General features: G+C 51.7%; 5 protein-coding genes across 5 annotated transcripts; 3 read left to right on the top strand and 2 right to left on the bottom strand.

The window, feature by feature from the left end:
• Window positions 1–143: 143 nt before the first annotated feature.
• Window positions 144–2,100, top strand: HETIRDRAFT_237093 (uncharacterized protein; the record flags this gene model as incomplete). Its single annotated transcript, XM_009555155.1, has 11 exons — window positions 144–239; window positions 293–308; window positions 363–430; window positions 493–717; window positions 773–837; window positions 888–969; window positions 1,031–1,157; window positions 1,207–1,271; window positions 1,325–1,392; window positions 1,446–1,882; window positions 1,931–2,100. Coding segments are annotated over 11 exons (1,419 nt in total), but the record flags the coding sequence as incomplete, so codon positions are not given.
• Window positions 2,101–4,180: 2,080 nt separating this feature from the next.
• HETIRDRAFT_442797 (uncharacterized protein) lies at window positions 4,181–5,370 on the top strand. The gene is made up of 4 exons (XM_009555154.1): window positions 4,181–4,406; window positions 4,460–4,544; window positions 4,605–4,861; window positions 4,932–5,370. Exons 1-4 carry the CDS (start codon window positions 4,283–4,285, stop codon window positions 5,165–5,167), a joined length of 702 nt encoding a protein of 233 aa, XP_009553449.1. The 5' UTR covers window positions 4,181–4,282; the 3' UTR covers window positions 5,168–5,370.
• An 87-nt stretch (window positions 5,371–5,457) lies between these two features.
• HETIRDRAFT_57243 (serine carboxypeptidase S10) lies at window positions 5,458–7,859 on the bottom strand (the record flags this gene model as incomplete). Its single annotated transcript, XM_009554764.1, has 18 exons — window positions 5,458–5,531; window positions 5,594–5,629; window positions 5,691–5,803; window positions 5,863–5,903; window positions 5,962–6,135; window positions 6,189–6,195; window positions 6,248–6,299; window positions 6,354–6,406; window positions 6,462–6,667; window positions 6,722–6,858; window positions 6,917–6,929; window positions 6,977–7,111; window positions 7,169–7,226; window positions 7,279–7,309; window positions 7,366–7,419; window positions 7,479–7,534; window positions 7,584–7,665; window positions 7,715–7,859. The coding sequence occupies 18 exons, from the start codon at window positions 7,857–7,859 to the stop codon at window positions 5,458–5,460; spliced, it is 1,467 nt and encodes a 488-aa protein (XP_009553059.1).
• A 1,927-nt stretch (window positions 7,860–9,786) lies between these two features.
• Window positions 9,787–10,809, top strand: HETIRDRAFT_120472 (uncharacterized protein; the record flags this gene model as incomplete). The annotated part of the gene is made up of 3 exons (XM_009555153.1): window positions 9,787–9,991; window positions 10,100–10,610; window positions 10,650–10,809. The coding sequence occupies 3 exons, from the start codon at window positions 9,787–9,789 to the stop codon at window positions 10,807–10,809; spliced, it is 876 nt and encodes a 291-aa protein (XP_009553448.1).
• A 901-nt stretch (window positions 10,810–11,710) lies between these two features.
• HETIRDRAFT_57041 (Lecithin:cholesterol acyltransferase) lies at window positions 11,711–14,602 on the bottom strand (the record flags this gene model as incomplete). The annotated part of the gene is made up of 16 exons (XM_009554758.1): window positions 11,711–11,899; window positions 11,977–12,105; window positions 12,179–12,341; window positions 12,390–12,400; window positions 12,461–12,521; window positions 12,583–12,686; window positions 12,770–12,875; window positions 12,972–13,054; window positions 13,148–13,227; window positions 13,303–13,375; window positions 13,504–13,545; window positions 13,620–13,750; window positions 13,900–13,958; window positions 14,014–14,160; window positions 14,246–14,466; window positions 14,522–14,602. Coding segments are annotated over 16 exons (1,680 nt in total), but the record flags the coding sequence as incomplete, so codon positions are not given.
• Between the last annotated feature and the right edge of the window lie 760 nt (window positions 14,603–15,362).

The following is a 15,362-nucleotide window of genomic DNA, read 5'->3' as shown; positions in this document are numbered from 1 at the left end:
ATATGCCGAGCGAAAGATGCTATCCTTCTCACGCTCCAGAGGACGGGCCTCCTCTCATCCAGCACGGAAATGTGGTGTTCCAAGGTGCGTTCTGTGTATGAAACCTTCGAATTTGCACTCAATATACTTCCTGCTGGTAAGCTCACCATGTGGGATGGATTATATGCGGCTTCTTCACCATCGTTTCAAGCATCACGTCCTTCTGGCTCATCAACAAGCATCTCCAGTGGTACACAAATGTGAGTATCGTATCACCTCGCACTTCAAATCGTTCGTTCTCATGTTCTTTTAGAAGCATGAACAGCGCCGTGAGGTTTTTGTTTCTTTATCTGGTTCACAGAAGCTCATCTACCAATGTCCAGACATCGTCCGCATCTTGTTTATGGTGCCCATATATGCAGTGATCAGCTTGGCATCGTACCTTTTTTGGGTACATCTCTTGAATCATGTAAACGATTCCGCGCTTAACGAACCATTGGCTTTTCCTATTAGGATAATTCTACCCCGCTACTTCTTATCCGTGACTGTTACGAATCGGTCGTCCTCACAGCTTTCTTCTACCTTCTATTGACCTACCTTTCCCCGAATATCGAGGAGCAGAAGGATATATTTCGCAAGGAAGGACTGTCTCGCGAGCATGACATGGAGTTGATGGCACGTGGAGAAAAGCCAGGCAAATGGGCCTTTCCGCTGTTCTTCGTTAGATGGAAGCCGCAGGTGAGCTACCCGCGAACAAACTGATGCTGTGGGTGCGGATTTAAATTTTCGCTAGGATGGATTATACTTCCTGCAACTTATGAAGTGGGGCGTCCTGCAATATTGTGTTATCAGGCCGACGTGCGTACTTGAATGGGCCGTTCCACCTAGTCACTTATCTCTGTGTGCAGGACCACCCTCGCTGCGGTGGTACTGAATTATGCTGGCCTCTATTGCGAGGAATCCTGGTCACCTGCCTGGGGACATGTATATGTGAGCAATACAGCTTTGAATAAGAACTTCGTTATTCAAAGAGGGGCAATCGTCGTACAAGATCTCCGCTCTTATCTCCGCCAGTGTTTCAATTGCCATGTATTGTCTCCTTCAGCTCTATTTCTGCGTGTCGAAGCAGCTTTCGCCTCAGAGGCCAGTTCTGAAATTGTTCGCTGTCAAGGCTGTTGGTATGTCATTTTCACCTCACAACAATAGGCATCTGACTTTCCTGTTTAGTGTTCCTCACTTTCTGGCAAGCTTCTGCGTTATCTCTCCTCTCTATGATAGGAGTCGTCAAAGATGTGAACTTAAATAAACCGATCTATATCAACTTACGTCTAACTCTTCATCTCAGACTCCATATATGACCGCGGAAGATATAAATATCGGTTGGGGCGCTCTTCTTGAGACCCTGGAGATGATGTGCGTGCTGAACTCTATTGATCGCATCATCCTGACACACTTTCTATCTCCAGGATCTTTGCATTTGTTCACATACGTGCTTTCAGCTATATGCCTTACCGCTCAGATACCGAGCAAACCCCACGTCTGCGCGCACTGAGACATGCGATGGACTTCAGGGAGACTTTCCGCGAGTTGACAAACGGATGCGTCTACATCTGGCACCGAATGCGCGGGATTGAAACGGACACGAGGGCAAGACGCGAGGCTGTGTTGGAGGGCGCATTTGGTCAATCCAGGACACAGGTCTGGCGTGCCCGTGATAAGGAGAAGGACACGATCGGGGTGGAAGTCGACGTGGAAGTGGATCGACTGGTCATGGTCGAAGGGGAAAGGCAGTGGTTGGGTATCGGGGACAATTACGGGTATGGGTTAATGAGGCGAGAAAGAAGCGACGGTTTAGAAGAGCAGATTGACAAAGAACTGTCGAAAAGAGGATATGCGAAGCCAGGTATGAGTTTACCATCTTGAATCATCGTCGACCCACAAATATTCGTAGGACACCGATCACAAGAAGACCCGGGAGACCCGGGAGAAGGGCATGCTCGTGGCCGTCGTTCATGGTGGCGCAGCGTTTACGATCGTGTCTCTCAATCTGGTCCAGACCACGATAATACAAGGTTCACGCCCATTCCCAAACGGAATCGAAGTCGGTTGCAGCGTATCTCACGCGATGTAGAACACAGCAGTCTTGTGTACGAAGACCCTCCGCCACCGTCCATCATCGAGACATATCGCAGCAGTCGCCGTCAGAGTCGTCGTGCCACGCTGACCCCTCCTTCATCCCCATTTGACCTTGAGGGTGTTCCACTGGTTTCAAGCCAAAACGAAAAGTACCTTCAAGTGGACTCTGGTCAAATGCAGAGTCGGGCACCCTCGCGCTCGGACAGCCTCTTTGACCGTATTTTCCCACCCTCAGCGCCACGATCTGACACGGACCGCTCATCACGCTATGATGCCGGTTCTGGTATCCCTTCATCTCAGTCACATCGCACGCTTGTACAGTTAGGTCCCTTACCTGTTGTTCTGAGTAGAAGCGTCGACGCTGGCCGTGTACGAAGCACTGAGCCCCTCTCCCCCCCTCTACCGGTTGTAAGAACACATACACCTTCAAGGACCATGCATCCTCACTCTCCGCCACCCGATCGACGTGGGGAGGAGCGACGTCAATCTAGGCATCGTCGCGAATCGGCCAAGGTTTACACACTAAATATATCGCCCCCTACGCAACCTTCAATACCATCTCCTCAGCTTGTGTCCTCCCCAGCCTCGCGTCAGACCATTGTTGTTGGGAGTTCTCCTCGTATTCGTGGTTCCAGTCGACAGGATACAAGCCACGAACTTGGATACAATGCATCGCACCCTGTTTTGCATTCATCCAGGGACCGTTCGATGTCCTACGTCGGCTCGCCTCCTATACCTTCAGCGTCTCATGAACCTTCTACTCGCCGGTCCACATACAGCCGACATAGTTATTCCCCCCAATCAACGCGACACCACAACGTGAAGACGAATCGGAGATATTCCGCTCCTTTGGAGAGTATACCCCAGGATCATGTGTTACTGCAAACGCCGATCTCATCAGCTGCTCCCGTCCAGATCCCAAGGCCATCGTTCAATGTTGGTAGACGTGAACCAGACCTTCCTTCGCATCGCCAGTCCACGGCATACCCATCTGCAGTGCACAAATCAACGCCCGCAAGTAGGACGGTCAGGGTTGCCGGCGTGGCTCGGTGGGACCCCTCGAACCTCTGGGACCCTCTTGCGAACCGGCCGCGGTGATTCCCGGCTACGATTTCTTGGACTCACGACTTCGCACGACATCCACGACTCTCAACTTACGACATTCACGATGCACGGATGGTTCGACTGAACAGCCGCCGAGCACTTCACGTAGCTTCCCATCCTAAGCCCGCGTTTTCACGCTTTATTTATATGCTTCATTATTATTTTTCATTTGCTACTGTACTTGTCAATTAATCAACTTGAGGCTTTTTTTCTTTGAAGGTTTCATGGTTTTACGATGTATCGCGGTCATCTCCTATGATTCTACCGCATATTGGAACAAACCGTTGCTTGTCCGTGGGCTGTCTTACGTGGATTGTGATTGTGGATTCTAGTCATCGCTGCGGTCTCCCACTGCCTCGTTGACTCTGCCGCAGCATTTTAGGAATACGATGACTGTAACACTAGACGCTAACCTCGCTAGTAAGGGCTTGGGAAATCTCGAGCACCATTCTACCTGCTTCGTTGGCATGCGCAGCACATCCTCTATCAAGGCGATGTTTTCCAGTGCTTTCCCTGTATCAGAAGCCATGGGTTGTCTTGGCTTGCCGACCGTGCCGGACTTACCCATCAAAACAAAATCAAACACATCGTCGACTGTCGACAATGGTCGCTCGTCGTGCACTGGCAAGATAGGCTGCCTTCGGGTTATAAACCAGTACTGTGTTTTCGTGGCATTGCGAGTCTATTCGAGGCCAAGGGTGGCTCGGAATCTACAGAGATGCAAGGTCCTGTTGTGAGACATCGGTCCCTTGTTTCGCCGCTGATCTAGACTGTAGGGCGCTGAGCGCTGGGCTGCAGTGCCAGCCGTTCCGAATTTGCGATCGCAAGTGTCGCGTCCAGCACGCACCGCCCGCAAGGCATCATGCAATCATTGCCATATCGGCCCTGGACAGCCTCCTCGATTAGCAGTGATTTCTATAAAATCCTTTTCGAGGCGTGTTGTCCGTCTCCATTCCATCATCCCAGACCAGCCTCTGCAGTCCTTCCCCCTTTACGACTCACGACCCCCGATTTCAAGTTCTCACTTCTCTCCTGACACGCTCACACATCCGAGTCCCCAATCATGGCCGCGCATCACTTCTGCTGCTGTCTGCCCCTACGTCTCGGCGCCTTTCTTATCTCCCTCTTCCAATTCCTCCTCTCGGGAATCGCTGCAGCAGCACTATGGTACGGTTTGGCACACTGGCGTATGTTCTTTTCACTATTGTCTGCGTATCGTACTCATGCGTCATACTTTTAGCAAGCGACGTTAGCGCCAAACTCAAGGGTGCAACGGTGGGAGCGGGTGTTTATTATACAATCCTCGCCCTTGCCGCCTTCATAGGGTGAGTCTTGTCTCGACTTTATCTTACAGTGCAGTGTTCTAAGTGGGATATGGTTCCCAGGTTCATTGGCACGATCCGCCGCTCGATCAAAATGCTCTCGACCTACAGCTTCTGGCTCGGATGGGCGCTCGGACTCCAAATAGCTCTGGACGCATTCCTCCTCTACGCATACTTCACGACCCCGAGAGAAGACCTTGTGCGAAACTGCGTGAAGGACTCGACCGACCAAAACGTCATCAACTCGTGCAACAGCGCGTTCAATGTCGGGAAAGGCGCGATGATCGGTGGCGTCGTCGTCAATTTGTTGATCCAGGCATGTGCGTACCCCGTGCCCTCACCTCCGATCTCGTTACAAGATCTCGATCTTGATATCGTCCGCTTCACTAGATGCTGTCTACATCGTATCCTCCTACGGCAAGAAGCTCGAGCTCGAGCATGCTTGGACTTCCAACGTACCTCTCGACGCCGGCTACAAATATGTCGCCACGGGTCGCGCCAGCACCGAAGGGCTCACCGCACCCCATTACACATACCCCTACGCCGATGGCAGCAACTCGTTTGGCCATTCTGGCGCGCAGTATGACCCACCCGCGCCTCACGCCCATCACGCCCAAAATGTCTAGGTGTCACCGTTCTGAGGGATGGCGAAGCAGATCGGAGCCAGAGTCGTGTAAGATATTCGGGACTAAGTATATACCCAGTTTGTTGTGGCATGCTCACGGACGATCTTGTGTTTTTGATGCTTGTTGCCTACCCACCTTGTACTCGTATGTAGTAATTAATTTGTCCAGGCAAACAAACAAGGCCATTTCAGGCTAGCGTTTACACGGTATATGGCTTCAAGACAGAAAAAGAACAAGCTTTTGTTGGTCGCTGGGTAGCCTGACTAGTTTATTCCGACTATCTCTTCCATTTAGGAGGCGGAGGGAGAATCGGCTTTTCCAAGTAGATATGCGATCGTTTGGAACGCAGCCCAGGGGACGAACTCTGCCAGAAACGAACCTGGTCAACAATCCATACCACAGTGGATTGTTGCGAAATGTGCTCACGCGGGGTCATGTGTCCGCTATAGTAAAACTCGACATCTGGACGAGACAGTATGTAGTGAGTCAATGGAATTGGAAGTGCCGGAAATTCGAAACTGACAGGTTAGCTTGCGCTCTTGATGCATATTTCCATAAACACCAAAGTCTTGAACGACGAACGACTCCGCTTCGATTGGTGTTTGGAAGCCCTGTGCACCACCCCAGGTCATGTTCCTACGTGAAAGATGTAACTTTCGGACGAGCCCTTGAGAAGACGGCGAGACTGGACACACTGTATGGCAATGCGAGTGCCTTCAGACACAAGGATGAAATCCTGAGCGATCGACGTCGGTCGATACTGGATCAATTTTATTGTGAGAGCGAGTACGTACCGCCAGACCGTGTATGATCACGGTCCTCTCACTCTTCTCAATCACGTTCGGAAGAACGCTCAGCGTCGACGGGATACTCTGGTCATTTCCCGGAGCACCTGTCGTTGCATTGATGTATACTGGCCCTTGACAAGCCTCCCATACGACATGGGGGGCGTGGATTGCGTTTTGAACCTGTTGATCGATGTGAGATGGTCCTTAGACCCGGGACATGGAAATCGACTGACGTCGGTCCTGCAAGCCCAAATTAGTAAAGAGCATCCCAATCCTCGAAGTAAATCCTGACCTATTGAAATAGACAAATTCTTGAGTGGAGCGGGGGAAGCCCAGTACGCTCCCTAAAGGAGCGAGGGTAGGCGAATGTCGTAAGATCACTGTTGTGTATCACTCACAAGGAATCGGCCACGCCTCTGTAACGCGATAGACATCGAAGGCCGGATTCAGTCTTCATATCGGGCCTTTAGCAACGTAGAAAGCAGGTAGCCGCTGTTGTAACTTACGTGGTCACGGCACTTTGGACGAGCCTGTGGATACGACAGCTAGGTATGGCATTGAATGTGCCGTTAGTTCCGACTGGGAGGGGAAGTTGACCGGCTGGAGGGTAGGTGAGAAATTGGTCAAGATAATCGGTATAACCACATGTGTCAGAGATATTTTGCAGTTGCGCCATAAAAGAACTATTGAATGGGAATACGTTCGCGTTCGCCTAGTAGCAGTGTTACGAGTCAAATCGCAGGCGCGCCACGAAATGTAGACGTACTTGGGCAAAGCGAAGTGCGGGAATCTCCTGCTGCACAACATTGTATGAGAGCGAGGGGTCTGCTATCCATATGCCCTTTAGGTGGAGGTCCAAACCCCCTGGATGCTCATAAATCCAATTGGCGATGTATGGAACATCTGGGTCATGCAAATCAGTCAGACCATATATCAGTTAGGTTGATCGTCATCTTCTCACAAAAGCCAGCATACTGTGCTCATATCAAAATTTGCGCAGAAAGAGTATGGCGTCACGTACGCTTTCTCCGGAGACAAAGAAATTGGAACCCTTGAGTTCCCTGAATACTTCTAAAAACTGTTCCAGGAATCCCAACACTTCAGCGGCCAGCTCGTCGTCATTGGAGATATCAGGTGTTCCTTGACTAAAGCCAGTCTGCAGAATGTAAGATGAGTAAATCGCGGTCGACAATTAGCATATCAGAGCACTTACCCCAACCGGCTGCTCAACCCACACAACATTTGATAGGTTGGTCCACGACCATGGGTTTCTAATAAATCATGAATAGTATTCAATGACAGAGGGTGTTCAAGCAAACATACAAGGTCGGTTGAGACTGACCCCAAGACCAAGCTAGTTCTCTCTGTTCGGTGCTGTTCTGTGTCTAAAAAAGCATGATTTGGACTCACAGATTGGACCATTCTCTTGCAGAAATCCCTCGAGGGATGAACATCCCGGTCCACCTTGGGCGAGCCATGATCAACGATGTTCAGCTCGGTTCAGTCTGCATGATGATGCATACCGTTCGTCCAGAACAGCAGATCGTTGGCATTGGACGCATTCGTAGTGGGCCAGAACCTAATATTGATAGTTGAAAACGTGAATCGAGTTGCCGCGGATGACGTACCAAAAAAACAGCTTCCTCGTTTCGCCTGCCTTCCCTGAGATGGGCATGAGGCCCGCCCAGGAGGGACCAGCATCGAATGGTACTAGAACATACTTAATAACAAACTGATCAGAGGGAGAGCGCATACTCACCGTCAGGAATGGCAGTACCATCGACAAAAAACTTGTCCGCGGCAGGGTTTGCAAAGGTGATGGTAGATCCGTCCCGTCGCTTCAACGCGCTACTGTCAGAGTGCGATTCAGGTACGCTATGACGTTGTTGGAACCGCCTATGCATCTCCCGTTGCATGAGTAGGGATTCGGTCATGTCAGCGTAGGCGACATTGTTGTAAAGAGATATGAGGACTGAAACAAGGAGAAAGAGATGATGGATGCTGTTCATGAGGCGATCAGATAGGACTGCCTTGACAATGACACTACTCTCTGTTTTATGCAAAGCAGGTGGACGATCCATATATTTTAAGAACGGATACTTTGTCGAGTCATAGTGCCGAAGACCAAGAACCTCAAGAATCCTGTTGATCACATGAATCGATGAGGAGATATGAGCAGGTCGTACGTCTCCTACCTGCGATCTATGTGTACGTAGTGAGGAGTTCTGAGTCTAGTTGAATGTATGCCTCTGAGTTGGTGTGTTGAGAAGTTTCAAGATTATCGTGAATTATCCGCCAGCATTTCACAAAAATCTCGGAAGGAACACCTATCCTCCGTCTAGATGGTGCGGTGAGAGAGAGGAACTTACGGGTGCATTTCCAGACTTCATACTCGAGGCACGATCGCTGCCTCACTGGCTATCTGTCATCTGCTGATATGCGCACCATGCGGAGCGGGAGTCGAGGTGGTAGGGTCGGACAGGGTAATCATCTTTAAAAGCGATAGGAAGGCTCTTCAGGTGAGCAAAAGAGTGAGAAAATCCGTCTCGTAAAGGGGTGGAAGCCAAGCAGATGATGACAGAATGCCGTTCCTGTGTGTTGTTCGGTCAGCTGCTGATTGATCACCTGTCGACAGGTGAAAGACGATGCAGGGAGTGCTGGCACCTGGCGGACAGATTGTGCGAGTATTGTTGAACTTTTACCATGGCAGTCTCTTGAGAGCTCTTGTGACTTCTCTGTCGTTTCGTGTGGCATTGATGTTAAGCTAGAAACAAATCAGCGCTGAAAGTGAGGGTTTGAGTTAAGTCTTCATTGTAGAAACGAAGGAAAGGGCGTGAGTCTGGTGCAAGTCTATGAGTCTGCCTTTTGTCTTTCAAGGCATGAGACTGCAGAGCATGGCGAAAAAATGACCACCGCAGGGGTCGAACCTGCAATCTCCTGATTACACAATCAGTAATTAGATAAGATCGTAGTCAGACGCGATGCCATTTCGCCAGGCGGCCATACTCTCCAATTAATATATGACATTAGAATCGCGGAAAACCCCTAACGGCGAGTGACATTTCCGTAAGATATGTAGGTTGATCTAGGTTGATCTAAGTCGATGCAGTGACGACTCCTGAGGGAGTCGCTCGTGTGATGTTTGTCCCAACGAGCTTCTCGTCGCTATCGTAGACAGCGCTCGAGCCCTCATCACGTAAATCGGAACTGCTACGGTCGCGCTGGCAGCCAGTGAACGTGGGAAGACACTAGGAAAATATCACTGAGATGGGGTAAGCAGCGAGCACCATAGTCCCCAAGATCAAAAGCAGAGCTTATTTGAAAATATTTCACATCATAGATCTCTGAAATCTGAAAGCACTTCTACAACAGAGCGGTCTTTCACTGAGTCTATCATGGCAGAGGCGGCCGACGAAGATTTCCTTACAGAAGCCACTTTCTGGACTCTGGAGCAGAAAGCGCGATGGAATACGCTGGCACCAGTATCCCATTTGCCCCAGGAAATCCTGCTGAAGATATTTTCCTACCATTGTTATGGAGAACCAAGTCCCACTCACCTTCCCACCTGGCTCTCAATTACACACGTATGCCGACTCTTCCGTAGCATCTCATTAAATTGTCCGTCGCTCTGAAACAGAATTGTGCTGTCTTCCTCAGAATGGACACAAGTCATGCTTGTCCGTGCTGGAATAGTTCCCCTAGAAATTCATGCATATTTCCCCATCTATCGCCAACGTATCCAGCTTCAAAACCTGTGCACAAGTGCTCAGTCATCTACCCCGCATCTGCAGCCTCTCTCTCCTAGGAGCCTCCACGATCTCACGGGATGTCATGGCTGCTCTGATCGCACACCCTGCTCCGCTTCTCGAATCGTTCACTCATAACACCAACAAAGAAGACCCATCTCCAAATTTTCCCGATAACATATTCCAAGGAGGACAAGTCCCACGACTGAAGGAGCTATGGCTCATTGGATGCATTTTCAACTGGATATCTCCGCTTTTCCGGGACAGCCTTACCTCTCTGTCTCTCCGATGTGGAACTGACATGATCTTACCATCCATGTCTACCCTCCTCGACATACTTTGACGTATGCCATTCTTGGAGCGTTTGGCGCTCACTAACTCCATCTTCCCTTATGTAGACTCGTTTCAGACAGATTCGACCCCTCTTCTTGATTGCAGGGTGCCTTTGCTTCATTTACGAGATCTCAATTTGAAGGGCAATGTGCTTGATTGCCATGAGTTTGTCCGCTACCTCATCATCTCTTCAAGTAGCACCATCACCACAGATCTGGACCATGATGATGAGGACTCCGACTACACATCGTCTTTCACCGCCATGTGTGGTATTACGAGATTGCTCTGCTTGGAAACCATCCCTGGAGCTAGAAGTTTGGAAACTGAAGCTGCCCCCATTATTGCCCTCCGTGTAATGAACCCCGGTGGTGGTGGACTCGAGTTTGAGGCAGCGACCAATATTGAAGAAGGATCAGGAGCAGAATTGGAATGGAAACACGTCGAATATTTCACGTCCCTCACCCTCTCGCGCTATGAATCTGACCTGTCCTCTTCGTTCTTGATCAGAATCAGCAACGATCTTCCGCTCAGCTCTCTCAAGGGTCTAAACATCCGGGGAGAATTCTGGCTCAGCACGTACGATTAGAATCATGCCCTTATTCCAAACTTGAATAGCCTGCACATTCTGCAGCTCAGCGGTTCAGTGATTATCGGTTTTATTGAGGGTACCAAGACCACCATACCCCCTCTCAGCGAGATCGGGACGCTGCACACCACGACGCAAGTCGAGCAGATCCTTCCATTGCCCTTCATGCCCCGCCTCACGTCTCTATGAATCGAGAGGGCGGATTTGAAAAGCAACTGCGAGCTCTTTAACGGATTGGTCGACGTGCTGAAGCATCGGAAAGAAGTTCCACTTCACACCTTGCATCTCAAAGATTGTAATGTCAGCTCCTAGCAGGTGGATGAACTTTCGCGGTGGGTGTTGTCTCCTATCAAATGGGATCAGTGTCAGGGTGGTATGGACAGGATGCTTCATCATGCACTGAAAGAGGCACATTGGGAAGAAGAGGAATCGTCTGTTGATGATGACGATGTCTATTGGACTGAAGATTATGGAGATATGTTCTTTGACAAGGATTGAATGGTGTATTTACATGCATGACCTGAAGATCTCGAAACCTTTGTTACCGGTCTTGTTTGAGGATTGCCAGACCTTATCAATTAAATTCTTACTTTGTGTTTCTGAGTGTCCTAGACGCAAATTCTACTCCAAAATTGTCACGAATAGGATACACCAGTCACCCAACTCGGAGGTGTTCGATATTACAAGATATTATGAAACGCGCATACCAGAATATCGACGTAATTGGCGTAGTTATCACGCCACGGGTGGACCATCGTTCATCTCTGTGTTCTTCGTATGTATACAGACGCAAATATGGGGTGGCATGGAAGGAATCCCCGATCCGATCGCCTCAAAGACGGGGAAGAAGAGGATGACCTAGCAGTGTCGCTCTCGCGAATGTTATCCACATCCTTGAAGGCCAGAGCCTTCGACAGTGGAGGCCGCTCCTCAAAGAGGTGAGCGTTATCAACCTTATGACTGCGCTGCTATAAGCTCTTCAGCTGCATAACCTTCTCAGCGTTGATCGATATCTGGCTAAGTCAGGCGATGACGCGTGTTTGGAATGGTATAACGCAGGATCTCGCATTAAGTCTGGGATATCCGCAAATCAACCGTCCCATCTAATCTTCTTCGCGTATTCTCGTATCCTAGAGACGAAGTTATCCCGCACCTCGTCGCCCACGCCCGTCGCGACCTTCAGAATGACCTCGTTCAGCCCCGTAGAGCCCAGGATATCGACGTGGTCGCTAGTGTTCGCGCCACCGCGCGGAATCGTGGCCACCGGGAGATGAGGGAGCTGCGCGACAATCCCGCAGGTCGGTGAACGCGCTCTCGATTCCAGAAGATTCGGGAGCTGGCCCGAAGTGTACGCACCTCGACCGTGACGACCCGGACCCCGCCCGGGTTCCATCGTTCACGCTTCCAGCCCTCGACGCACATCGCGCCCAGGCTGAGTAGGGACACCGTGCCGTCGCCCTCGCCCATCTTCACGCCGTTGCGGACCTGCCCATACGAACCACGGTGCGCAACATGAGTATCACCCATCCTCGCGCGCGCGGTGGCATGCGACACGCACCTTGGGCGTGACGCTCTCGTCGGTGTAATCCTTGTCGATCCAGCTTTGTCGCGAGAGCGGCATGTCGAGCGGAGGCCGGACGCAGTCGGACGAGTTGGTGCATGTCGGGTTCTCCGCGTCGGCGAGCAAGCCGTCCTCGTACACGTATGGGCCGGACGCATACCTGCAAGATGTGAGTAACATAGTACCGAGTGATCATGTACACGCCAACCAATATGACCGCTAAGTTGTAAGCATCAGCGACATTCACTAGCGTTTGATGTATATATATACGGAACATACCTCAGTCTCCTTCCCGTGGCCGTACACACAGTATATACTCATCGAGGGCGCGTTGGGCAGTCTAGTAGACAATAACACACATCAGTCACTAAGAAACGGAGCGGGGGAAACACGCGACGCACCTAGATTCCAGCGGGTTGGACCACTTGGTGTGATCTCGATCGTTCCGCTCGAGAACCCCCTCGTCCCTCTCGATCCCAAACGAATAGTTTGCCTGCATCATTTTCTACCCACCGCCGAACCCTCATCAGCAAGAATACGCACACGGACGCCGAACCCGGATGTTAGAACCAAAGAAAGAGCACTTACCTGGAACGATGTCGGCGTGTGCTCCAATATCCATGTCCCCGCCTCGTCCGCCGTCATATTCCGCGCGCTCACCGTACCCAATTCGCTCCCATTTCCGCCAGCGACACTCCCAACCTCGACGGGGCGCGCGCCCGCAGACGCGTTCCCCGTCATGGGACTGGTGTCCATATCGGGCGGCGCGGGGGATAGCTCGCGCCGGAACGCGATGAGTTCGCCGTGCGTGTGCGCCTTGTCCGACTCGTCGTCCGGAGCGTGGGTCGCGTTGCCCCACACTGCCTCGCCGCCCTGTTTGCCGGCGCGCGCCGCGAGCCGCCAGACACATCAGAGACTGGTAGGGTAGAGAACACAGAGGCTTAGGGCTCGGATGGCGGCGCGCACCTTGATCCACATGCTCGCGCTGCCCGCCCAGCTCCGGAACAACCTCTGGCGCTCCTTCTTCGAGAAGAACCGCTCGAGCACTATGACGTTCAATCCGATGTCCGTTCACCCATCGCGTGTCTGTGGGAACTACACCCTTGAAGGTAAAGACGTACCATACGCGCCGGCAGGGTTGATCTGCACGGTGTCTTTCATCTCGCCCGACAGGAGCGCGGCCATGGCTTTTGCCTAAGATGCGAGTGGGGCTGAGTGATCGAGCTGTGAGGTCTATCAAGACCATGTGGGTGATACTCACGACGCCCTATAATTCGAGCAAATCAAGAAAAATTCGAGGTCGAGGGTGTAGAGATACGTACTAGGTGAGTCCCCGCGATGGAGATGAACGCGTGAATGTGATTCTACACGCGTTGAGGGGTCGAGGTTTAGATGCAAGACATGAGCTCTGGTTTAATGGAGCAGCCTGAACACGCACCTCGACCCAATCAGGGCCGCCGTTTCCGTGCTCAGGCGACTCGACCCATTTGAGGCTATGGAGAACGAAAGTGAAAACGATGAGATGACAGCGCCAGCAGAGCGAATGGCGATGATTGACGTGAAGCAGCACTCACAAGTACTATTCGCGACGCCCCTCGTTAGAGGGAACGAGAACCGACACATGTATGAGACTCACCAACGTAACCTACACACGCATCACAAGTCCAGAACGCATGAACATTCCATCATAAAAAAAAATCAGTCAGCGAGCCGAGTACAACGCACCGAACTACCCATCGAATGCGCGGCGATCACCACTTTCTTGCCCTGTCTCTTCCTGCCGCACGTTAGCACCCCAAGCTTATTTTTTGTGAATGAGACGAGAAGCTGACTTGAATCCTTCGATTGTCGTCTTGAGGCGCGAGAAGTAGCCGTCGCGTTCCTCGAGATTATAGTACGACAACCGCCAGTCGTACGGCGCGAGGTGCAGATTGTTGGTGTCATAGTTCATCACCGCGAGGTTCTCAATGACCTTGGACCTGCACGATCGCAATCTTATTCAGCCCCGCCCGTCCCAAGTTTCCGAGCGAAACAAAAGATAAAAAATCAAGATCCACTACACACCATAGCCAATAGCCCTGAATGAAGCTGCTCGCCGCGTCCAGCCCCTCCGCCGCGCGGACCTTGACGCCCGGGGGATCGAGCCCGGTGTCGGGGTCGAGCAGGAGCGCGGCCATCCACTTGTCGCGGTTGAAGGTGACGTGCGACAGCATTTGGAATCCACCCCAGAGCTTCTGGCGGAAGAAGGCGCGGTATTCGGGCGCGGTGGACCACGACTCGAGGCCCTGCAGCAGAATGAGCGAACGCACTAAAAAGATGAGCGGAGGGACAGAAGCGCACCGTAGATATGATTCCGGGGACGAGCACGACGGGGTGCTCTGCCTGCAAACCCCGCGCGCGCAGCGCGTCGCCGACGCTAAATTCGCGCCCGTCGTTGTTGAGTTTCCAAGGCTCTGGGATGCTGCTCGTGAGCCGCCGCCACTCGGTCTCCACGCGCGAGAGGTCGAAGTCGAATTGGGGGAGAGTGAGGTCGTATTCGCTGAGGAGGAGAGCGAGCTGGGCAGGGAGGTCCGGGAGATCGGTGGGTTGTATGAGGATGACGCCGAGGAGAGTGCCGACTGTCAAGGGATTTATTATATGTGGGCTGATTAGTTCGCGGTAAGAGTGGTGAGGCAAGAGAGCAGGGACCCACGGAGGATGCCCAGGGAGAACAAGAACCGGCGGGTCGTGAAGATACTCTAGTTTTTACAGCAAATATTCAGCACGTTAGACTTATGTTTCTTTCGGCATTGTCGAGCATTCGCACAAGCAAAGTGACATACACTGCGTTTCTTCTTCTTGAGCCCTTTCACCTCGTCAGAGAGTTCCTCGCGGAGGCGTTTCACCTGTTCCTCTTCAGCCCGCGATGGAGCTTGCGATGTCGACTCGCTGCCGGACTGTTCGCCAGGCGTGTCCATGCCGGAGTGTGGTGAGTAGCAAGTATATGTGATATACGTTTATATGAACACAAAAGATGAAGTAGGGGGAAGGTGGTATGTCGTGAGATGGCAGCAGGATGTACGTGGCAGGGTCAGAGAGGCATGAACGGTCGTTGCGGAACACTTTTTGAGCGAGGAGAGTCGGACGCGGGGCACGGAGGAGGACGCACCGGACGCGTACTTCCCTTTTGCGGACACCTCCG

The sequence above is a fragment of the Heterobasidion irregulare genome (assembly GCF_000320585.1).
Source record: "Heterobasidion irregulare TC 32-1 unplaced genomic scaffold scaffold_14, whole genome shotgun sequence".
Classification (NCBI taxonomy): domain Eukaryota; kingdom Fungi; phylum Basidiomycota; class Agaricomycetes; order Russulales; family Bondarzewiaceae; genus Heterobasidion; species Heterobasidion irregulare.
Note: the sequence above shows the minus strand (reverse complement) of the source record. Positions and strands in the feature narration are given on the sequence as shown.

Excerpts from the sequence above, each read along its gene's own strand:
- HETIRDRAFT_442797 (XM_009555154.1), top strand. The coding sequence starts at position 4,283 with ATGGCCGCGCATCACTTCTGCTGCTGTCTGCCCCTACGTCTCGGCGCC. Across the intron at positions 4,545-4,604 it reads GCCCTTGCCGCCTTCATAGG|GTTCATTGGCACGATCCGCC; the intron begins GTGAGTCTTGTC and ends TATGGTTCCCAG. Across the intron at positions 4,862-4,931 it reads CAATTTGTTGATCCAGGCAT|ATGCTGTCTACATCGTATCC; the intron begins GTGCGTACCCCG and ends CCGCTTCACTAG.